The 24810-nt window shown below is 44.9% G+C and overlaps 1 protein-coding gene across 2 annotated transcripts in view; it reads left to right on the top strand.

Annotated features, from left to right (window-relative positions):
- Irf2 (interferon regulatory factor 2) overlaps positions 1–24810 on the top strand; it is a 109374-nt gene that overhangs the window by 66606 nt on the left and 17958 nt on the right. For both annotated transcript variants that reach the window (XM_041632486.1, XM_041632487.1), the window contains exons 3-6: positions 1757–1856; positions 2526–2702; positions 3001–3047; positions 14224–14341. In XM_041632486.1, the coding sequence (XP_041488420.1) occupies positions 1757–1856; positions 2526–2702; positions 3001–3047; positions 14224–14341 (442 nt within the window). The remainder of the gene's footprint in view (positions 1–1756; positions 1857–2525; positions 2703–3000; positions 3048–14223; positions 14342–24810) is intronic.

The raw sequence follows: 24810 nt of genomic DNA, 5'->3' as shown, positions 1-24810 counted from the left end.
GATCACACAACTGTGGCTCTGAGAAATTTAGATACAGCGAACCAAAAGTTCCTTGGCAAAATAGTTGAATTCCTTTCTTCGGTTCCCTCACTTGTAAAATGGAAATTAGAAGCATCTACTTAGTCCTTGGTCAATTGCAAGAAACAAAAGTGAGCCTCACGTGGAATGCATCATCAGATGTGCAGGGCACAGGTGCAGTCAAAGGAAGGGCTACTCACTTGGACCTGCATTGTCAGAGGAGCGAGGCACGGGGTGGTTGGTGGGTGGGCTACCCACCTTTCTTTTCACACATGAGGTGTTACTGTGACTAGAACCTTTTTCTAGAGTGTTAGTTTCTGAGCATGTGTTTGCTGGGTTTGGCTTAAGCAGTTATGAGTTGTATTCAGGAGGTAAGGCAGAATCTAGTATGTTTGTTGCTGTTTGCTGAATGAGAATGACCTCACAGACTGGATAGCTTTGCATTTACTGCCCTTATGTCCAGGACAGTAGACCTAGAGGGTTAGAACAGCACGCACACACACACACACACACACACACACACACACACACACACACACGCTAGCCCTAGGTTTGGGAAATACCCATGCAAAACTGAAGATCCTTGTTTTCTGTGGCAGTGGTCTCCAATACACTAGACATTTCTTTAGCAGCATGACAAGAAAAAATAATAGCGTTCATACTAGAAGTTCCAACCAGTGACAGGGTTATGTGTGGTTGTATGACCAGGAAGGGAAATAAAGCATGGGACACAACATTGTAGCATAAATCTTCACCTCTGACCTTATATTACACTCCTGTTCTGGTAGGCTGAGCAAGACTCTGAATTGCCTTCTGGATAGATTGTCAGAATTAGGGACCCAGTGGGGCAGTGGGTTTTTTTTTAAGTTTTCTTCAAATTGCATGTGTATATATATGTGTGTTGCATGTTTGCATGTGTACATGCTCATGTGTTTGCCATTGTGCATGTATGATGTTGGATGTCCTCCTTAATGACTCTTTATTACAATAAGGTATGTCCACCTTATTGTTTGAGGCAGTGTCTCTCAGTGAACCTGGGGGCCTACTGATTGAGTGAGGTTAAATAGCCGGCGTGCTTCAGAGATCTTCTGTCTCTACCTTCCCAGCTTTAGGGTTATAGGCTGTGCTGGATAGATTAATGTCAATTCGACACAAGCTAAAAGTCATCTGAGAGGAGGGGACATCGATTAAGGAAATGTATTCCTAAGATCTGGCTGTAGGCAGGCCTGTAGGGGCATTCTATCTTATTAGAGATTGATGGGGGAGGGCCCAGCCCATTGTAGGTGGTGCCATCCCTAGGCTGGTGGTCCTGAATTCATAAAAAAAAAAAAAACAGGGTGAGTAAGCCAATAAGCAGGACCCTCCCATGACCTCTGTATCAGCCCCTATCTCCAGGGTCCCACCCTGATTGAGTTTCTGTCCTGACTTCTTTCAGTGATGAAACTTGACGTGGAAGCATGAGACAAATAAACCCTTTCCACACCAATAGGCACACACCACACCTGACTTTTTGTGTGGGTACTTGAACTTGGGTCTTCATGTTTGCACGGCAAGCGAATGAGCGACCGAGCCGTCTTCCCAGACCATGGGGCTTGTTTCATGGTCAGCCCCGCTACATACCCTCACCCACTCAGTTTAACTCAGATGTGGAATTTAGCACAACTTCAGGAGCTCACGCTGTCCTCAGCCAAACCCCAGAACTTCAGCTCTTACTTAACTTTTCCTCCCCTCGTTTCAGGAAAAGAAGATTTTTCAGATCCCCTGGATGCATGCAGCTAGACACGGGTGGGACGTGGAAAAAGATGCGCCGCTCTTCAGAAACTGGGCGATCCACACAGGTATCGACCCTTGCCTTGATCGTTTACACGTTGTTGAATTTAGCTTTCATTACACAAATCTCCTGGCTTATGACCTCATGAAGAGAGCTCTGAAATCCTGTAACTTGTCCCCAGGTACATTCAGGGGATGTATGAGGAGGATAGACGACGTCACTCAGCAGTGAGGTCACCCATTGATGTGGTATTCTTATAAGTTCTTAAACATAACGAGGGGGAACTTTAGCACTACTAACTTATAACAATATATTCGTTTATTACAAAATCTCTATAGGGAGCTATCTTTAGAAGTGGACTTTGTGCATAATATTTGAAGCTAGTTAATTCTGCTTGTTGGCTTTCTAGTCTTCTCTATAGATAGATTCTTCCTTCTTCCATTTTACTTTCCCCTCAAACTGTACGGTAGAACCAGAGAGACCAGCTTGTGCCAGTGCGGTCCCTGGTGTCCAAGTTTTTCAAATAAATTGCCTGTACTTTAGAAAGTACAGCAAAGCAAGATTGTTAGTCGTCTGGGACAAAGAGGCTTTCTGCTCTCTGGTTTTCTCTCTCTCTCTCTCTCTGTCTCTCTCTCTGTCTCTGTCTGTCTGTCTCTCTCTCTCCTGTACTGCTTTAGACTTTTTTGCCTGTGTTAATGTCCCCCCTCTTTTTCTTTGTCTTCGGCTATTTTGCTAGGAAAGCATCAGCCAGGAGTAGATAAACCTGATCCAAAAACATGGAAAGCAAATTTTCGATGTGCCATGAATTCCTTGCCTGATATCGAAGAAGTGAAAGATAGAAGTATAAAGAAAGGAAACAATGCCTTCAGAGTGTACCGGATGTTGCCCTTATCTGAACGGCCTTCCAAGAAAGGTAAAGCTCTTTACTGACTAAATAAATGATCCCTCACTGTAGGCCACGGGGCCGGAGTCTTTTCATTTCTGCCTCGTAGTCACTTTGAAGGGTAGAATACTTGTTCACTCGAGAGGTGATAATTCTGTCTTTACTTGCCTTGGAAAAATGACTTTCAAGGCACCGAAGGCCAAAAGATCCGTTTGCGATTTTGATCGTGTACATCTGAGGCAGTAGGTTTTGGGAGGAATTTAGTGTGGGGAAGCCCACCTTTCTGTCCTTCCAGAATTGATCCAAAACTCCCTTTTTGTTGCCACAGGAAAGAAACCAAAGACGGAGAAAGAAGAGCGAGTTAAGCACATCAAGGTAATCTTTGGTTGCTTAGAAAGCCCGTGTTGGGACCTTGTATTAATGATTCATATTCTGTCTCATCAAAGCAAGTAACAGGACCTTTGTGGAGGCTCTGCTCTTTCTCCTCTTCCTATTGTGTTGTATCTATTTATGTTTCCTCCTCTGCATGCACTCCCTTGCAGACACAAGTACACATATGCTTGGCTTACTCCACTGTCCCAGAGAAAAGCACAAAGATGAACAGATTCAGAGCTGGACAGTCACCCCCTGCTTAGCTTATCGCTTAGCTCCAACCAAGCTCCAGCGACCAACTATGTCTAATACTGTGAAATGGGTTTTCAGGCTATGAAATACGTTTGAAAACTATAGTAATTCTTCTTTATTTCTATTAAGAGGTGTTAGCTATCTCTCTGTCCTGTCATAAGCTGTGAGCTTGAGAACACAGTAGTTCAGACGCTCTAGCAGTGTGAGTCTCTGTGGTTCTTCTCTGTTCCTTGGTTGAATCAGTCCTTAGTTCTCTGAGGGGATGGGTCTGTGTGCTGGAGATCTTTAGTTGACTAGATGGTGAAACCACCCCTACATTCCAATCCTCTTTGTACATAGAAGGTGTAGCCCTTGTTAAATAGTGAGAGAGATGTCAGATCCCGTGCCTGACTGAGGAGGCCCATCGGTTGCTAAGAAAAGGGGCAGACAGTACAGTTAGAGACCCAGGGACCATCCAGGAGGTGATGTAGGTCACTGTCTTCTGTGTGTAGGGGAAGGGACTGATGGATAAGAGTTGAGTGGCTTGTGTGCATGGCTCCTTAGATGTGAGCTTGAAGAAGTGGAACATTCTGATTTACAATAAAAAAAAGTAAGCAAAATCACAAAGTGACTTAATTTAGGTATGCCATTGAGTTTGGGAAGGGACAACATCCTGTGCTATCATTGGGGCTTGGTCCCCAGGAGTCTCCTCCCCTGCAAGGTATCCTCATGGGAAATGATGGAGTACTGTTTGTGTAGAAGCTATCCATATTTCCCATTTACTTTAAACTACCCCTTAGTTACTTTTAATGCCTAATATTATATAAAAATCATTGTGCTGTATAATTTAGGGATCAATAACAAGAAAAGAAGTCTATATATGTTTAGTATAGACTAGTGGTTGGTTGAATATTAGGTATAGAATTGTGGTATACATATGGTTAACTGCTATTAGATTTATTTTTTTAATGTGTATAGACTGCCTACCTGTCGGTCTGTGCACCATGTACATGCCTGCTACCTACAGAGGCCAGAGAGGGGCTCAGATCCCTTGGAGCTGGATTTATGGACAGTTGTGTAAAATTTACATTAGGCCACCGCCCTAATTTTAGTATTAATCAACTCCTGACCATGTTTATTTCATCAGTGCCTCCATCCTCTTCCTGACTTTCAGTACGACATCACAGATATTTGTCCTGCTTTGACTTATAGAAACAACTTTTGATAGTTGTCAAAATATTTTGAAGCAAATTTCAAATCTGTTGCTTCTTCCATAAACATGTTACTAAATATCTTTAAAAGTAAATCATGCTAGCTGGTGTATTTGGCAGTGATTCCTCAGTATTATTAAATATCGAGGCAGTGCTCAGGGCTCCAGTTATCTCAGGAATGTCATTACAGATTCTTATAATTTTTTTTTTTTACCTTATTTAAGACCATATTAAAGGGCATGGTAGGGAGCACACATCGTAATCCTTGAATTCAGGAGGCTAAGACAGGGAGATCTTGAGGATGAGGCTGTCCTAGATCATGTATTAAGAAAAGAAAAGGAAATTGATAGGAGAACCATGTGTGTGTATGTGTGTGTGTTTTCTTAAGGATTTTTCATTCTTTGTTAGCTTGGTTGATTAGAATTTTTTTGAGACATGGTCTCACTGTGTAGCCCAGGCAGGCTCCAGATTTAACAGCAATTCACTTCCCTCAACCTCTCTGATGCTGGGATTATGGGCAGGAGCCACCACAGCCAGTTTGAGCGGTTTTATTTTTAATCTGTGGTGTTTTCATATATCTCTTCTTATATAAAAAGATTATTTTCTCCTTGTTATTATAGAAAACCAGTTATTAGTCATATTGCTTCCCATTGTGTTATTTCTTTAAGCCTACATTTTGAGCATCCTTGTTCAGTAAGAGAACAAGATTGAACTTGTTTCCTCCCCACAAAAAACATAGTTTGAAGAATTTGCTGCAGTCTTGGGCGAGATTGTATCATATTTACTATTTTCACAGCGTTGAGTGACTATCACCTAGAACACATAATTCCTATTGATAACTGAGTGGCCACACAAACATTTATTGAGTAAACATAAACAAAATATGTGTGATGGGAGTCAGGGGCTTTAGATTAGGGTGCAGATTAAATTTCACAATTGTAGTTCGAAAAACTACAGTGGAATACCATCTACTTTTCAGTCTCTTTTGCCCACATGTCACCACTGTATTCCATTTGATATCAAACACCAAGGAGTATATGGTAGTTCATTATATTGTGGCTCTTTAAGACAGAAAACCTGCTTTCTGTGAAACTGGGGCCCAGTCAAGCTTAAGACATGTAATATTTTAGGACTGTGGAAAATGTGAGGAAGTGTGACTCCTGAGGAGGATGGTGTGCGGGGTTCTCATAAGTAAGGGGTAACTTTGGTTACATCAACCTTGTGGGTCTTGTCTTTTGTAAGGTCACCAAAATGAGCAAACTGGGGAAGGCACAGCCTTGGGTGGGGCTTAGCCGCAATTGATCCAAGAACTGAGGGGCCTTAGGGGCGACCAGTGGGTGAAGCTCCCGCTCAGCAGTGAGTGTTATTAAATCTTGACTAACACTGTGTTCCTCAAGGGACATTGCTCCCTCAGCAGAGGGCTGATGAATCACACAGTGTGGCCTAACCTTTGGATGTAGAATTTTTGCATGTCTTGCAGTGTTAAGGGCTTCTTCAATTCTGGGGTTCATAGTTGCTAAAGATATTGCTTGACTTAGGGTACCTGCAGAATGTTCGTGAAGTTAATTCCAGGATTGCTCTGGGATCATATAGTCAGAAGCTTTTCTTTAATAAATTATTAATAGTTGACTCTTTTTTTGTTGCAAATCAAAATATATAAACTGAGCCAGGTTGGTGGCACATGCCTATACTCCCTGAACGGGGGAGGTGAAAGTAGGACCAGGAATTTTTAGGTAAGCCTGAGCCACGTAGCAAGCTTGAGGCTAGCCTGTGCCACACGAGATCCTGTCTCAAAAAGTAAAACAATCCCTGACAAAACAACAACAAAACTAAGAAAATACCTATGCAGAAGTCTTCAGTCGTATGCAAATGTGTGAGTGGCTAGCCCAGTTAGAGGCCTACTAGAACTGCAGCTTCTTTTTTTTTCCATTTTTTTATTGAGAAAAGGAGAAAAAAAAAAAAACTAGTTTCCACCTCCTCCCAGCCTCCCATTTCCCTCCCCCTCCTCCCACCCTTCTCCCCCTCCTCCCACCCTTCTCCCCCTCCCCCCACTCCTCTCCCCCTCCCTCTCCAGTCCAAAGAGCAGTCAGGGATCCCTGCCCTGTGGTAAGTCCTAGGTCCTCCCCTCTCCGTCCATTTCTAGGAAGGTGAACATCCAAACTGGCTAGGCTCCCACAAAGCCAGCACATTATGTAGGTTCAAAACCCCGTGCCATTGTCCTTGGCTTCTCATCAGCCCTCATTGTTCGCCATGTTCAGAGAGTCCAGTTTTATCCAGTTTATTCATCTGGTGATGGATGGAGATAGAGACAGAGACCCACACTGGAGCACTGGCCTGAGTTCCCAAGGTCCCAATGAGGAGCAGAAGGAGGGAGAACATGAGCAAAGAAGTCGGGACCACGAGGGGTGCACCCACCCACTGAGACAGTGGAGCTGATCTATTGGGAGCTCACCAAGGCCAGCTGGACTGTGACTGAAAAAGCATTGGATAAAACAGAACTGCAGCTTCTTACAGTGGTTGAAGCGAGTGCTTCCCAAGCTTCACTGCAAGCTCAAGTTTTAATTTATTTAGGGCTCGCTAGCCAGGTACTTGAAGTTTTCCCCTGGGCCGCAGACATGTCCACTGTCTGCTCATTGTTGCCCCCACAAAACAATATCTCCAGGATTCCTGGTCATGTAGTGGAAGTGGAGATAAGGGGAGACATTCAGGGTTCAAACGGGGTCATGCTAGACGGGATAGTATTTTCTTGTCATTCCGTATTTACAAAGCAGAAGCAGGAGGATGCTAAGCCCTTCTCAAAGTAAGGTAAAGTTGCTTGTGCCTGTTCTTTCCGAAGCCAAAGTGTTAGGGAAAAAATGCTTCTTATGGATACATACCTATGTGTCTATGGCATGTGTAGTCATAGGTCATATGAATCATGACACTAAATATGTTCTACCCTTCATCCCTGTCCACATTCTGTTCTTTATTCAGGCACAGACACCCCCAGATTGAGGAATTAAAACAAACCTGTGGTATGTAGCTGGCCTGGCAGAGGTGACGATATTCTGCTATTCCGAAGAGGCTGTTAGACCCTAAAACCCTGTTAAATCCCTAAGAAATGGAAAGTCTCCCAGAAATCTCATGCTGAGAGAAGGAAAAGGCCCCATCCAAGGGGAAAACTTGTCTCTCAATGAGATTTCACACAGTCCTAATAATGCATTAGACAACCTTATCACACTTTGGGGTCACAGCCTATTGCTCTAAGCCATGTTTGGCCACCTATCCTCAATAAACCAATTAAAAGACCCAAATAGCAGGAATCAGGAAATGGAGGGGTTTTGTTTGTTTGCTTGTTTTTACATATGGCCACATTGGGAAGAAGAACAGAAAGATCCAGTGAACCCCTCAAGTCCATCTTCAGGGTCCTGAAAGGCAAGTAAAGTTCAGATGGGGGGCAGAGAGCATGAACATCTTCACAATCCTGGTCACAGTGTGGTCCTGCCCACCACCGACCCATCCTCTTCTGGGCTTCGGTCACATTTTGTAAGGTTGTCTATTTGAGACACCTTCATTGCCACCACTCTCAGTCTGAGAGTGTATCCTGTGCTTGGTGAGCCATGCGTCACGAGAATAAACTTGGCCTACATGGGGTTACCTACCTGCCTACCGACGAAAGTTAGAATACGAGAAACATCAGTGAACAGTCCTAGACAGCGAATGTCTGTGTTTCAAAAAATATCAGGGAACAGATTGCTTTGTGGGATAGAGGCAACACCAAGAACAGTAAGGCCAGAAGTGGGTAGAGTGGCAGGTGTTGTCGGGTTTTAGTTTTTCTAGATGATTTTGTTACCTTTTTCAGCTCTTCCTGTGATGGTCAGATTTTTCTCCCTTTTCTTTGTCAAGGAAGCGCAGGCACAGGGATGAGCCATTTCCCAAGATGTCATAGCTTCATGGAGTCAGTGAGCTTGTGCCGCAGCCTTCTGGAAACCGCAGTACCTGAGACAGACCTTAACCAGATCAGATGGTCCTCATTCCCTAGTCGCAGGACCTTCCGTGAATGAAGGTCTGGAGGTTAGAGTTACTTGGTTTTCTCTGAGTGAATATGGAAAGGGCTTAATTTGAGTGGTTTTTGTGTGGAAAAAACGGGAAATAAAGACACACAGGTAAGGCAGAATGGGTGCTTCCTGCCCTCGAAAGTTGTTTGCTGAGGAAAACACAAGTATTTCCAGAACAAAACATCAGCATTTCTATGGAAACAGAATAGACAGACAGGGGCCTAACGTCACTTGGTGAAAGTCACTGGTTTATGTTAGTTTTGAGTGCAGACTTGTGGGTAGAAGTCACAGAAAGGTAGATACCAGTTCCGCAGAACTTCCTCATAGGACTATTTACTGCATCTGAGACCAGAGTTGGCTTTAGACTGTGCGGTCCCAGTTTGATAGGTGAGTGGCTGCCTGAGGGAGCTGTTCCTGCAGCAGCCCCTTCCTTGCTTGGGAAAGCTCTTCAGATTTGAAACTGTGATTACAAGAGAATCTGTGTCAGCGGTCCACTTGGAAACACCAGAGCTGCTCTGGATAAAGCAACCTTGGAGGATGGAGCAGGCTGGGAGCATCTCTGGTCCTCCCCTTCCCCTACTGGTGAGCCACATTGCCTCTATGCACCCTGCAACGATAGCTTTCTTCTAGATAGCTTTATCTAGAGCTGAATCTGAGTGACCATGGCTCTGGAACATAGATTTAGGTCACTCCAAATTCCATGTTCCAACGTGGAAGCAGTTCCATGAAGATTTATAGACTTATAGAATCAAGAAAATCACAAGTCAAGTTTAAAATACACTGAAGGGTTCATCACAGAGAGACACTTACAGAGAGATGGGGGAGCTTTTCCATAGGCCTTTTATCTGATGGCATTCTTTTTAATCGTTTATTTTTATTTCGTGTGCATTTGTGGTTTTGCCTGCATGTATGTCTGTATGAGGGTGTTGGATACCCTGGAACTGGAGTTACAGACAGTTGTGAGCTGCCATGTGGGTGCTGGGAATTGAACCCGGGTTCTCTAAAAGACCAGCTCTTAACCACTGAGCCATCTCCCCGGGCCCTGGATGGCGTTCTTAGTTTAGAGTTGGTGCACAGTAGTAGACTGCTATGTTAATATATGTTTTAAAGTTTGTATTGACTAGTCACATGATGTTGGTTCTGACACAGAGGGGTAAAGGATGCCTATTGTGGAGGCTAAAGCTAGCTCGTGGCAGGTTAATTGGCCCTGAACCAGCAACATTCCAATCTCCTTATATTACTGAAGTTATTCAATGGGTCAGTCTCTCCAGACACAATAAACCAGAAATTCTTGTTCACACGTCTATGGATAACTTCAGGAAATAAAGTTAAACTACTTGGGCAAAGTTTTGGAACCCAGTGGAGTTTATATTTAGTGGTGGCTCATGGTAGGAGGAAGAGAATGACAAACTCTAGCAAGTGTAGACAGAGATGGTGACCAATGCGGTGGAGAGGAGGGGATGTTTCTTCTGGGTATGACCAGTAAAGACAGGAGTGGATTAAAGAGGAGGCTACAGGGAGGGAATTCTAGGCCTGGAGCTTGTTTGTGGGTAAAGTGAGAGAGAGCGCAGGCGAGCAAGCGCCAGCTGACTGAGGTTCAGAGGTGCGAACATTCACTCCAGAATAACGCTGGAAGCCTTGAGAGCAGGCCTTCTCTAAGACAGGAATTCTCTGAGAGGACAGGAAAGATGAGGATGTGAAGGGTGTGCCAAGGGCAGAGGTCAAAAGGGAACCGGCAGTGAGAGGTAGGAAAGAGTCAAGTAGAGATGGCCTTGCCCCAGGGAAGGAAAGGCAAGGTGGACTGGAACCATGCAGCAATTTTTATTTTCTGTGGTGCTGGGATTGCTGTGGTGGGAGTCTCTACACCCTCCCAGGCTAGGTTCCTTGCCCTCATTATGAAGCTCAGCCTGGACCTTTCGTTAGCAGATCCCTAAGATGCCCTTAGATTTGATGTCCTGGATTTGATGTTTAGAGAGCATTTTGGGATAGGAGGTGCGTCAGGGTGGGAACTATTCTTATGGCCGTTCCATTGGGCCCTGGAAGGGTAGATCTAGACAGAGCACAACGGGGAGGCAAAAGAGGCTCGGAGCAGAGGGAGGAGTAAGATACTTCAGGCATCAGCTTGCCTGCTGCTTTATTTGAGGTCCACTCTAAGCCCATCTAGCAAGCCAAGCAGGAGACCAACCAAAGTGGGAGGTTTCACAGTTGGAAGGATGGCCACCACATGTTCCTAAAGCTCTGCACTGCGCCAGTTTCCTTTCGCTTAAAAATCCATTAGTCTCTGCACTAGGCCTTAGGTTCTGTAATTACAGAAGATGTCTTTGAGCTTAGAGATTTAGCAGGGCCAATGCACCGTGGAGGGAATCTGCCCGAGCACGGTTTGTTTGGTTGGTTTTGCTAGCGTGAAGGAAGAGACTTAGAAACCAAGGTAGCTACAGGCGTTGATTTGTACAAGAGTCTCTGTCTAACAGGAGGCTCAGCACTCCCTGGGCTAGCGTGAGGTATGGTTGAGACCAGGCAGAAGGGGCCTTTAGAGGTGACCAGGACAGGCCACCCATCGCTGACACTGTCTCTGTGCATGCTCATAGAAGACCATCACCTCTTTTCACAGTTTGGAATCCTTGGGTTTATAATGTAATTTAGGTTGTTTAAAACATGTTTGTATCATGCTATTTATTATTTATGCATCTGTGCGCATGCGCATGCCCACATGTGCACGGTGCTCAGCTGAGGTCAGAGAACAAGCTAGGGAAGCATGTCTCCCCTACCACATAGGTCTGAACTCAGGTCCTCAGGCTCGGCAGCCAATGCCTGTATCTGCCGAACCATCTTGCTTGCCAAGTTCAGCTTCTGATATCCCCATTTCCAATGGTTTCAAAACTTTTGACTGAGTTCTTGAAGAAACGTCGCTCTTGGGATCATTTGTTCCACTTGCCAGGAAGCTGAACAGCCCACTGTGTTGTGCGCATGTCACCATCTTGTCCTTTTGGAGTGACACTAGCAACGAGAGTTTGCCCAGAGTGGTAGCAGGAGGAGTAAGGCAAGTTCCAGATAGCCTCTCAGTAGCCAATGGCTGAAAGTTCTGCCTTGGGCAGGACACCAGGTAGGCAGAGAGGAGCAGGGGTCCATCCTGGTCTGTCTCTGTTTCACCCCAAGCCATCTCTGTTCCACCCCAGTCATCTCTGTTCCACTCTGATCCATCTCTGTTCCACCCCGATCCATCTTGGTCTCCATCGGGATGATTGCAGAAGGCAGCGGCTGTCTTTGCATTTGAACGTCCTGTGCAGGCAAAGGCTTAGCTCAGCTCCTGCATCTCACCAGGCTAAATGGAGCATGATCTGGGACAATTAATTTAGTGAGTCATAATTTTCTCTCACAAGAAGTGACAAAAGTCTCACTTGCCACCCGTTAAACTGTAGATCATGTGAAACACTTAGGGGTCCCTGTTGCAAAGCCAGAATAATTCAGTTTTTGAATAATGCAAACCTGACTGTTTTATTACTTTGATATGAAATCTACAAATAGAATAATCTTTTTTTAAGGAAACAAAAGAAGATCGTACAGAAGCAGTTCTTCCTGTCCTTTCTTCAGAGACCCGTACTTGGTTCCTTGGGGAGGAATTGAGGAAATGAAGAGACATAAAAGGATCTGGAACATTATTGGGGAGGAGAAAATGGAGCAGGGGCCATTGAGAGAGCTACGGAGAAAGGATAGTGCCGTGGGGAGGTGCACCCCACAGCCGTGTCACAGGATTCAGGATCTTGAGAAGGAGGCATGTGTGCAGTGTTTAAAACCAACATTCAGGAGACAGAAGCAGGTGAATCTCTGTGAGTTCAAGGTCAGCTTGGTGTACAGAGGGAGTTCCAGGACATCCAGGGCTATACAGAGAAGCCCTGTCTCAAAAATAAATCAATAAAGAAGCAAGCGAACAGGCGAACAAATAAATAAATAACAAAAAGGGGGACAGTGTCCTCCCTGTTTGGTACCAGAGGATGAAGCTGAGGGGAAAGGACTTGAGAAAGGGCCCATGGATTTGGGAAAAAGTTCTGTTGGTGACCTTCAGTGGTAGCGAGGGTTATTCTATAATAAATGCCTGTTTCTATTCATCTCATTTAAACTTCACCTCACTCTGTGGTGTGGGACTCATTACTGTTCTCAGCACACAGATGTTTGCAATGCTTTAAGAAGGGATTGCAGGGTTAAATTCAGCCCGCAGACTAGTGAGAAGCCAAGGATCCAGGCTTGGTCTGACTCCTACTCCTTTGTTAGCATGTCCTCTGGGGGCTTCATTCTGCTGAAGGAGGTGAGATAGGACTGTAGGCCTTTTCAAGGATGCGCATGAGGAGGCAGAGTTAGCAGAGGCAGACACTTGTTCAGATGTTTGACTATAAAGGAAGGAAAACTGGAAAGGCCCTTCCCACCCTCCTCAGCAGGTCAAGCCTTTTGTTGGAACTTATTAACAAGGAGAAATACAAGATGCTGAGGGAGAAAGGACTGAAATTCCTGCTCAGTGGACCTGCTCTGGGTCTTTCTGGATATTTGGCCTTTGGCAGAGCTGGTAAACCCTACTACAGCGAGTTTGTTTTGTTTTGTTTTGTTTTTATCAAGCTGAGTTGAACATCAATGTGAAACATTTCAAACCATAATAGTCATGGGAGTTTGCCAGAGGATCATGGAGACTGTATGGAATTTGATCTTGATTCCCAGTGTGACCAATTGCTAAGAATGGCTCATAGGCCTCAGAATGCCAAGTACTCCCGATGTTGCCACTCCCACAATCCTCCTCTGCTTGCAGCCCTGTCCTCATTCTCCTCCTCCAGCCTCTCCCTCTGTTTTGGATTCCTCAGGAGTTGTCTTATGTGGCTTTTGGGCCAGGGGGCTTATTGCTATCATTGAAACAAATGTAGTCCTATTGGAGGGAAGTATTCTCATCAAAGGTCTGAGAGTCACAAGGGCTGATTTTCCTTGACTGGCTGATAGTCTCACGGAGGGGAAGTTCAGATACACGTGAATAAAGAAGAAATGCTGAGTTCGAACAGGGAAAGAATGTCCTCTGCTGGGTGGGCATTTTAGGCACAAGAAGGACATTTATGTGACGCTGTGGAGGTGGGGTTGGCTGCCTGTCTGGTGATGAGCTGATGAGAGGCGGCTTCAGCTGAAGTTGTGGCCCTAATATCAGATCATCAGTGCAGGGTGCTCGAGTGGCTGTACCCCACCACGGAGTGTCCCTGGATGCTGACCACCTTCCTCTGGGCTCCTGTCACTGGCTAACCACAGAGGCAGAGTTTGTCCTAAAAAGTGATTGCAAAAGCAGGGAAATGGCTTCTCCCTCCAGGAGAATCCGGGAGTTGGTTCCTCCGCATCCTCCCTTAGAGGAGGGAGACTTGGGTCCCACGCAGGCCAGGGCTTGCACGAGAGAGCTGCCACTCTACTTAGCCACAGAGCTATCCTGTGCAGCTGCAGGTATTTCCTGAAGGCAAGCCAGATGTGCTGAGAGCATTTCCTTGAAGGAAAATGAAAGAAACCGAATAGCTAGCGTCTTTAATGTCAGGCTAATTTAGAGAGGCAGGGGATGCATTTGGGACATGGCGTGAATGACAAACCCCAGGATTCAACAAATTAGACAGGGGGGACAATGGAAGCTAAGAAAAGGGAGGGAAAGGAAGTGTTCTCAATTCTTTTTTCTTTTCTTCTTCCTAGCAAGAACCAGTTGAGTCATCTTTGGGGCTTAGTAATGGAGTAAGTGACCTTTCTCCTGAGTATGCGGTCCTGACTTCAGCTATAAAAAATGAAGTGGATAGTACGGTGAACATCATAGGTAAACTGTTTTGACATCTTATTTCTATACTCCCAAGCAGCCTCCAAGGTCTAAAATTTGCAAAACAGTAATCTCAAAATAACATAGTAAGAGAAAGTCTTGGAACATGTCCAATTCCAAGTTCTAGTCCCTCGAGGTCAGGGCTTCAAAGGTGAGATGAAGGTCTGTAGATGAGTCAGAACCAAGAAAAGAAAGCCAGGTTTGAAATGCTTCCTCCCTTGTGGCTGATGGCCGGTGGCTCCTCACCCATCACTGTTCAGTCGCAGGGACAGAAATGTCGTTTATTTAACTTGGGAACCGTGTGGGTCCTCACAGCTTCCTCCTTGTGACACCTGCCCAGAGGTAGCACTCACTTTACTGGCCAAGAAACTGAGGCACAGAAAATTTCTGTCAAAGAACTGGCTGGCCCAACAAATTCACTGACCGTTCTCTACCATCCAGATACAGTTCTGTGGGCAGAAAGTAAACAGGGGACAAGCTCAGCTCTATTCCCAATTTTGTGGGGACACAGTGAACAGACAAAGCCACGGGCAAGCATAGCAAAAAGGAAGAAAACAGAGGTGCTTGGGAACAACCTAGAAACCAGATTTACATGGTGGTCGCGGGGGGTGTCTTCAGAAGGGTGACATTCCCCTGTAGCGGGTGTGTGAGGAGCAGCAGGTGACACGTGGAGGCAGAGGTGATGTTGACAGAGTCCCTGGGCAGAGAACATCTGAGGGAACAGAGAGCAGGTCAGGCTGCAAAGCACAGAAGCATGGTGATGGTGACAGGTCAGGAGGTCCCCTCGGGGAGAGGAAGTGCGATGCTATTCCTGGTTGTCAGCTTGAACACACACACACACACACAGCTTCAATCCATATCTTTAGAGGTGGGCGAGCCACCTTCAATCTGGGACACACCTTCTGGCAGCCTACATAAAGGGCATGGAAGAAGGAAGCTTTTTCTGTTTGGCCTGTTTGCCTCGTTCTCACTGGCCAGTCCATTCCTCCACTGGTATTAGAGCCTGCTTCAGTCGGGATTCTGGCATATGTTGAAGACCAGCTCAGACATCCAGCCTCATGGACTGAACAGCTACTGGATTCTTGGACTTTCCATTCGTAGACAGCCATTGTTGGACTAGCTGAACCACAACCTATCATCCATAAATTCATTCTATTGGTTCTGTTCCTCTGGAGAGCTCTGACTAATACAGATTTTGATGCCAGAAGTGGTTCCAGAACAACAGACATATAAGAATGAAATTTTTAAGTATCTGGAATAGGTTTTCCAATTTTCCAACGCTACAGTTAGTGAAACCTCTCCGAGAAGCTTGGAGAATAGCAAAAGCTCATGGTGCAAAGTATTTTACAAACTTCAGGAGAAACATGCATTGAATCATCCTGATTCACCAGCTGTGAGAAGCAACAGATTTGGTGACTGTGTATATAAAACTTTTGACAGTTCGTGGAAAAATAAGGAAATCGATGATGCTTAGCTCTTGGCATCTCTGGATAAACTGACAAAGGGAAAGAATGAGACCCATGAACCAGCTAACCAACTTCCAGCATCTTGGGATACAGTGAAAGACAACAATGAACTTGGTGATAAAACTGACCAGCCCCGAGTGCACACAAACAGCCTAAAGGCCTCTAAGTGTCCCCCGAAGAGAATCTTTCTAGTAGCCATGGAGTGCAAGTTGTGCAAAGTCAAACCAAAGCCCTCATTATAAGGTTGGCTGAATTAACAGTGAACATTCCAGCCACAGTTTTGGAGGGAGTCGAATTGGAGGGTGTTGGTAGTTAAAGTAAGGGCATTAATTGGTGAAGAATGGGATCTGTAACTAGGGATGGAGATGTGTGGGAGGCCCCTATAGAAGCTGAGAACTTTGAACCCTCAAATTCTCAAGGGCTTATCTTAGGAAGGAGTTTCTCCACCCTCAGCCGACGATGTACTCATATGCCCAGCCCCTGAAATATTGCCTTTTTCACCTTTGATCCTTCCTTGTCTGCTAAGCCAGCAGTGACTGTCACTGAAGAAGATGACAGGCAAGACAATGCCAATGTCCACCAGGGCCCACCAGTGTTGCTTCTAGACCTATAACCAGACTTAAGGCTAAGCAGGCCCCTAGAGAAGATATAGGAAGTGTAGGCCACAAGGAGGTGCACCACATAGAATATCTAAGAATTTAATGAATGGATTTTAAGGGTATGGGATAATGGTGGAAGGAGCGTAAGACTGGATCACACTGTGTTTACTGATCTGAACCCACAAAGTGAAGATTTTATCTTTAGTATGGATGCTTGCTCAGTTACAAATGTTGTTGAAAGTTTGAATGGTTGACTGAAGCATTTGTCAAAAGAAGACTGAAAAGGAATTGGAGAGGCCCGATATCCCTTGGCTTAGCTGATGAAGGGATTTTAAGGACTAGGGAAGAAGCAGCGCTAGAGAGGGTGCTCCGTGTAAAATCTAACCCTGAATAATGGGAAGACCCAGAAGACGCGCCCTTCGCCAATCCTGTCAGACAGCAAAATGGTGAGGGGGTACCAGCACGTTTGAGGAGTTTTGTTCCCCTTTCCCTTGCTTAGGGTTGAAGATGCTCTGCTCAGTTGGATGAATTAAGTGCAGTGGGTTTAATTGGGGCTGAAAGCAACAAGTGCCAGGTGGCAGTACTTGCCAAAGACATGGTGGTTGTTGTTATCGTAATGAGCAGCCTAGACAAAGCAATGTTGACAGCAGCCTAGCCAGTAATGGTCAGCACAGGTAAAATGATTCTTATGGCGGCATGACTTATATGGACCTTTGGTGCTGGCTAGTCAAATTGGTGTTTCCAGTGCCTACTGCATCTTGTTTAAGCTGTATGAGTGAAAAAATTTGCAAACAGATGAAAGATAGGTGACATTAGATCGTGGCAAAAGAGAATCTCAGCTTATGAAGCAATTTCCAGACTTGAGTCAGTTTGCAGACGCAGGTCCCCTTGAAAGAAGGGACAGTCAGGTTCTCCAGAGGAAGGACCTTGATCAAAAACATAAAAGTTTTACCGTTAGCCTTTCTCCAGTCATCCCCCAGAGGAACCTACGGCCTTTTACAAGGGTTACTGTTTGTTGGGGGAAAGGAAGCAATCACACTTTTCAGGGTCTATTGAATACCGGCTCTGAATTGAGGCTGATTCTGGGAGCTCCCAAGAAATGTTCTGGCCCTCCAGTTAAAGTAGGGGCTTTTAGAGGTCAGATGATTGATGGAGTTCTGGCCAAAATATAGCTCACAGTAGGCGCAGCCCCGCCCCCAATTCATCCGGTAGTCAGTTCCCTGGTTTCACAATGTATAATTGGTATAGATATACTTAGAAGTTGGCAGAATTCTCGTATTGGTTCCCTGACCTGTGAATCAAGGGCTATTATGGTTGGAAAGGCTAAATGGAAGCCTCAACCAGGGAAAACAGTCAAAGACAGTATTGCATTCCAGGAGGAGCTGAAGTAATTAGTGCCACCATCAAGGACTTGCAAGAGGCAGGGGTGCAGGTCCCCACCGCATCTCCCTTTAACTCTCCTGTCTGGCCAGTGCAGAAGACACATGGATCATAGAGAATGACAGCCGACTATCAAAAACTCAATCAAGTAGTGACTCCGATTGCAGCTGCTGCCCCAGATGTGGTGTCCTTACTTGAGCAGATTAACGCATCTCCTGGTATGTGGTGTGCAGGTAGGGAATCTGACAAACAGCTTTTTCTTGGTACTGGTCCATAGGATCACAAGAGACAATTTGCTTTCCGTTGGCAAGACCAGCAGCACACTCTTCCAGTTTTACCACAAGGATGCATTCCCTCTCCAGCCCAGTGTCAGAACCTTGTTTAAAGAGATCTTGATCACTTGTCTTCTCCAAAATAATGCCACATTGGTTCACAATATTGGTGATATGCTGATTGTACCTCGTGAGCAAGGGGTAGCAAGCACTTTGGACGTGGTAATTCGTGCACATCAGAGGATGAGAAATAAATTCAACCAAAAACTCAAGGGCCTTCTACCTCAGTGAAATTTTTAGGAGTCCAGTGGTGTGGGGCATGCAAAGATATTCCTTCTTAAGTGAAGGATGTTATTGCATTTGGCCCTCCTACCACCACCACAAAGAAAGAAGCGTATTTAGTGGGCCTGTTTAGATTCTGGAGACAGCCTATTCCTCACATGGGTGTGTTACTTCTGCCCCTATTTCATGTGGCTTAGAAAGCTGCTAACTTTGTGTGAAGCCTGGACAGGAGAAGGCTCTTCAGCAGGCACAGGCTGCTATGCGGACTGCTCTACCACTTGAACCATAAGATAAGAGCAGTCCTGATGATACTTGAGGTGTCAGTGGCAGACAGGGATGCTGTTTGGAGCCTTTCGGGGCAGGGCTCTTCCATCATCTGTGGACAACTATTCCCTCTCTGAGAGACAGCTCTTGGCCTGCTGTTGGACCTTAGTGAAAACTGAATGTTTGACAATGGGCTACGGAGTTACCATGCAACCCGACTGTCCGTCGTGAGCTGGGTGTTATCTGACCCAACAAGTCGTAAAGTAAGACGGACACAGCTGAAATCCATTATCAAATGGAAGCGGTATACATGTGATCCAGCCCAAGCAGGTCCTGGGGGTACAAGCAAGTTCCATTAAGAAGTTGCTTAAATGCCTATGGTTTCCACTCCTGTTACTATGTCAGCAGCTCCCAAGCCTGCACCTATAGCTTCATGGGATATGCCCTGTGATCAGCTGAGTGAGGAAAACAAGCAAGCTGGGGCCTGGTTTACTGATGGTTCTGCACTTTATGCAGACATCACTCAGAACTGGACAGCTGCAGCATGCCTGGGACAAGGTCGGACAAGCCTGAAAAACACTGGTGAAGGGATACCTTCACTGGGGGAGAACGCTGGTCAGTTCACGTGTTCATACATTGTGTTTGAAAGGAGAAATGGCTAGATGTTCAGTTGTTCACCAATTCATGGGCTGTAGCCAATGAATTTGCTGGATGGTTGGAAAATTGGGGAGGAAGGCATTCAGGGAAGAAGTATGAAGCTAGATCTCTCCAAACGAATGAAGGACGTGAAGAGTCTCGTGTTCCACGTCAGTGTTCCTCAAAAAGCCACTTTTGCTGTGGAGGATTTCAGGAATCAAGTTCATAGGAGGACACATTCTGTGGACAGTCAGCCTCTTTTCCCAGCCCTCCCTGTCATTGCCCATGAACAATGCGGCCACGGTAACAGATATGGGACTTATACATGGGCTCAACAACATGGACTTCCGCTCACCAACACTGACCTGGCTACAGCTGCTGCTGAGTGCCAGCCAGATATGCCAATTGCAGAGACCAACACTGAGCAGCTGCAGATATGACATTGTTCCCTGAGGTGACCAGTCCGTGACCTGGTGGCAGGTTGGCTACTCTAGACCACTTCCTCCATGGAAGAGACAACACTTCATCCTTACTGGAGTAGAACTTATTCTGGTTATGGATTTGCCTTTCCTGTGCATAATGCTTCTGCCAAAACCACCATCCAGGGACTTACAGAACATCTTTTCATTATCATGGTATTCCACACAGGATTGCCACTGACCAAGGAACTCATGTAACAGCCAGAGTAGTATGACAGTGGGCCCACCATCATGGGATCCAATGGTCTTACCATGTTTCCCACCGTTTGGAAACAGCTGCCATGACAGAAAGATTGAGTAGCCTTTTCGAAGACACAGCTACAGCACTATGTGGCAGCAGCATGGAGGGCTGGGGCAGGGTTCTGCAGGAGGCAACGTATGCTCTGAATCAGTGTCCAATGTATGGTACCATTTCTCCCATAGCCGGGATCTATGGGCCCAAGAATTAGGGGTGGAAAAGGGAATAGTTTCACTCAATACCACCCTTAGTGACCCACAAGGGAACTATTTGATTCCTGTTCCCATGACCTTAAGTTCTGCAGGCCCAGAAGTTTGGGTTGCAGAGGCGAAAGCGCTCATGCCAGGAGCCATAACAAACATTCCATTGAACAAGAAGCTCAGACTTCCCTCTGCCTACTTAGGCTTCTGATGCCCTTAAGCCAAGGCTAAGAAAGGAATAACAATGTTAGGAGATGTGATTGATCCAGATTAGCAAGGGGAAATTAGACTTAGCTCCACAATGGAGCTAAGAAAGATTATGTCTGGATGGATGGAGATAGAGACAGAGACCCACACTGGAGCACTGGACTGAGCTCCCAAGGTCCCAATGAGGAGCAGAAGGAGGGAGAACATGAGCAAAGAAGTCGGGACCACGAGGGGTGCACCCACCCACTGAGACAGTGGAGCTGATCTATTGGGAGCTCACCAAGGCCAGCTGGACTGTGACTGAAAAAGCATGGGATAAAACTGGACTCTCTGAGCATGGCGAACAATGAGGGCTGATGAGAAGCCAAGGACAATGGCACGGGGTTTTGAACCTACATAATGTGCTGGCTTTGTGGGAGCCTAGCCAGTTTGGATGTTCACCTTCCTAGAAATGGACGGAGAGGGGAGGACCTAGGACTTACCACAGGGCAGGGAACCCTGACTGCTCTTTGGACTGGAGAGGGAGAGGGAGAGGAGTGGGGGGAGGGGGAGAAGGGTGGGAGGAGGGGGAGAAGGGTGGGAGGAGGGGGAGGGAAATGGGAGGCTGGGAGGAGGTGGAAACTTGTTTTTTTTTTCTCCTTTTCTCAATAAAAAAATGGAAAAAAAAATATTCTAGACAGCAAGGCAGTAAATTCAAGTTAAGGTGTTTATCTGGCCGGATGGTGGTGGTTGGTACCAGTATAAATTGGAACTATAAGAAAATTTGTTTGTGACTGGTTGATTCTCTTAACTAATATTAATAAAGGCTCAAGCAGCAGTGTGATGCAAAAAAAAAAAAAGAAAAAAAAAAAAAAGAAAGATTATGTCTGGAGTGCAGGAGATCCTTTAGGGCATCTCCTGGTACCACTATGTCCTGTGATTAGAGTCAAGGGGAAGCTACAACAATCTAATCCAGACAGGATGAAAAGGGCACAGACCCTTCAGGAACGAAGGTATGGGCCACTCTTGCAGAAAAAGAGCCAAGACCTGTTGAGGTTCTTGCCAAGGGTGGAGGAAGTACAGAAAGGATAGTAGACGGAGGTGGTTATGCATACCAGCTAAGGCCACATGACCACGAAAGGATAGTAGAGGAAGATAGGTATAAATACAAACTAAGGCTAAGTGATCAGTTGCAGAAATGAGAATTATAATTGACATGAATATTTTTGTCATATTGTGTTAAGAAAGTGTTTGTACAAATATTTTGGTTTTCCTTTCTTGATTCTTTTATCACCTAATTTAACAGCAATAAGAAGATATCAGTGGTTATCATGTTTAAGTTTCCAAAAAATGTCCATCAAGGTACCTATTCAAAAATTTTTTTAGAAAATATTTTAATACATTTTAGCCCACAGCTAATCACTTTCAGTAATACTTACCATTTTATTTCAAAAACAATACTGTATTTTTCTTTATCTCTTCTTAATCAAATTCCTTTTTTATTATTTAAAATGATTTTTAAATTTAAATGTATTCTGTTCATATTCTTCCCCTCCCCAAGACTTTTTAGAACCTGTGTTTGTAGTTGTATGAGGGCTAGTCATATCATGTAAACATTATTATGACCTGGTTAAATATATAACGCATTTCTGATTGTATGTATGATAGTCGTATCATGTTAGGCATAATTATGATGTGGTTATTGCTGTCATTGAAAGTTAACCATGACATAGAAGATACAACTGTGTGTCAGTGTGTGTCAAGTTGACAAGGGGTGGACGTGTGACGGACAACCAGTTCTTGGTTGTCAACTTGACTAAATCTAAAATTAACTAAAAACCCAAGTGGCTGGGTACACCTGTGATGGTTTTTTTTTCTCAATTAAATTATTTGATGTAGGAAGACCCACTTTTAATCTAGTTCTCTCGAGGTGGGACGATCTACCTTTAGGCTGGGCCACACCTTCTGCTGGCAGCCTATATAAAGGCCATGGAAGAAGGAAGGTCCTTGTTCTTTGCCTGCTTGATCTCACTCTTGCTGGCCAGGCCATTCCTTCACTGGCATTAGAGCCTACTTCTTCAGGTGATGATCAGCTGAGGTAGCCCGCTTCATGGACTGAGTAACTACTGCCATCTTGGACTTGCCGATGGTAGAGTTTGACTAACTGGACCATAGTCTGTAAATCTAATATGTATGCTAGAATATATATATATATATCTAACATATCTAGAATATATATATATATAACTCTAACATATCTAGAATATGTTGGCAAGCTTAGTTTTAAATAGCTTTTTGTTTATGTGTTTTGTTTTTGTTTGTTTGTTTGTTTTAGCAGAACCTCAAAATCCAACAGAGCAGATACTATGTTGTTTTTTTCTTTGGCAGCTTTGGCTGCCCCACCAAAGTATCACCATATATATATTCATTCTGTCAGGTCTGTTCCTCTAGGAAACGCTGACTAATACAAGTAGGCAGAAAATATCATAAGGACTTTGTAGATCATGGTAAGAAAGTTGGGTTTTATTCAAAATATTGGGGAATGTTTAAAACTGGGATTAGGGGCTGGAAAGTTGACTCACCAGTTAAGAGTGCTTGCTGCTCTCCCAGAGGATCAAGTTTAGCTCCCAGTACCAGTGTTGGGCAGCTCACAACTGCCTGTAACTCCAGTTTCGGGGAATCTGACGTTGTCTTCTGGCCTCTGTGGGTACCTGCAAACATGCGCCCATGTGCATAGACATACAGACAGACAGACACACACAGAGAGACATAAACATGCACATACACACACAAGCATATAATTTTTTTTTAAAAATCTATTTTTTTTACACTGCAGCATAATATGGACAGGAAAGGGTCCCAAAGCAAGCATTACTCCTTCAGGGTTCCAGGCAAGTGGGTGAAAAGTTATGAATGACATCACAGTGACATCCTGCCGAGACCCTGTAAGGAATGGACCCTGGAGATGCCTTATAGACTAGAAGCTGCAGTGCACTTGGCTTGAATCGGCATTCAGAATCCAGAGCTGAGACTTCACGGCCCAGGGATACCTTTCGGTCCATAAACCTTTGCTCCAGTCTGGGATTCTGATGCTACCAAGCACTTGAAAGAACTAACAAAGTGGTAACAAGCCTCTTGACTTGGCAGCTTTCTGTCTGGATTCTCGGTGGAACGCTGACTGACAGGAGGCTACAGCCAGAGGCTCTCAGTATCCATCATCCCCCTGATTATTTTGGAGGTATCCCTTTTTCCTGCCTTCTGCCCCTGTGGAAGTGTCTTCTTTCCTGTCTCTTTTGCCTAGAGTACCACTTAGCTTTCTTAGCAGGCAGGCCTGGAGAATGTATGTATGACTCAGAATCCTTAAAAGAAATCTCCCCCTGCCAAACTCCAGGCACAGTTTGCTAAGATTTAGCTCATTTTGAATGTGTCGGGTGGCTCCGGAGTTTCCCTTTATTAATAAATGAAGTCAGCCCCAAGTGATCCACCAAACCGAAGCTATGGTTGTACCAGGGTTTTCCACGACTGTCGTTAATTCTATTCAGTTACTTTTGATTGACAGGTAATAATTATGAGTATATATATATATATATATATATATATATATATGGAGCAATATGATGCTGAGATCGATGCGTCGGACAATTAATTCATCATGGTAATAAAACCATCTGCCACCTCCTCGACGTTTTATTTTGCGGTACTGGGTCTTTTTTGTTTTTTTAACATCAGTTCTTGCAGTCCTTTGGAAGCATACACTACAGTACAGTGTTGCTATCGCTGACAGCAGGCAGTTCTAAAGAGCTCTAAAGTTGGTCCTCAACTCCAGACAAATGCCCCATGGTCCAGGGGGACCAGCAGCTTCCCTTCCCCTTCCTTCCCACCAGAGCCTCCAATGATGACCTCTGTCTCTGCTTCTAAGGAGACTGAATTTCTTTCAATTCATGGCCTGGGGCCAAGCAGCACTGTTTTTCTGTGCCTGAGTTACTTCACTTAGCAATGTGTCCTCACTCTACCTTCCTCTTTATTTTTTTTTTTATTTTTATTTTGGTGGAGTCTGCAGTGTTTGTCGGTTTTCTGATCATTCTTTGCCCTTTTGCACGGCTGGTGCTGCTCAGAGCTGATAGAAGGTTGAGTCATTACTCTCTTCTGGGACAAGGATGCTGCTCCGATTTCCTGAGGCCATCACCCCACTGGATTAACGATTCCCTTCCTGGTCTGAACAGTGACCAGGAAGTTAATAGTTAATAGTTAATAGACATAATAGCACATTAATAATAAATAGTAGCAAAGTGCGTTGGAAGATGTGTCTTCCTGTTCATCTGGTTGCTCTTACAAACTAAGTCACACTGAGATGAACTAAAGCCTTCGCATATTTCAATAGGTGGATTAGTGCTGGTGTTTACCGTGTTATTGTCTCAGACTTTAAACCCCAAGGAGCTTTTGCCTATAGCCCTCCATGGATTAACC

This window comes from Microtus oregoni, unplaced genomic scaffold, assembly GCF_018167655.1.
Source record: "Microtus oregoni isolate MIOR12 unplaced genomic scaffold, Mior012 000041F_ref0000270, whole genome shotgun sequence".
Classification (NCBI taxonomy): Eukaryota; Metazoa; Chordata; class Mammalia; order Rodentia; family Cricetidae; genus Microtus; species Microtus oregoni.
This window is presented reverse-complemented; position numbering and strand designations above follow the sequence as displayed.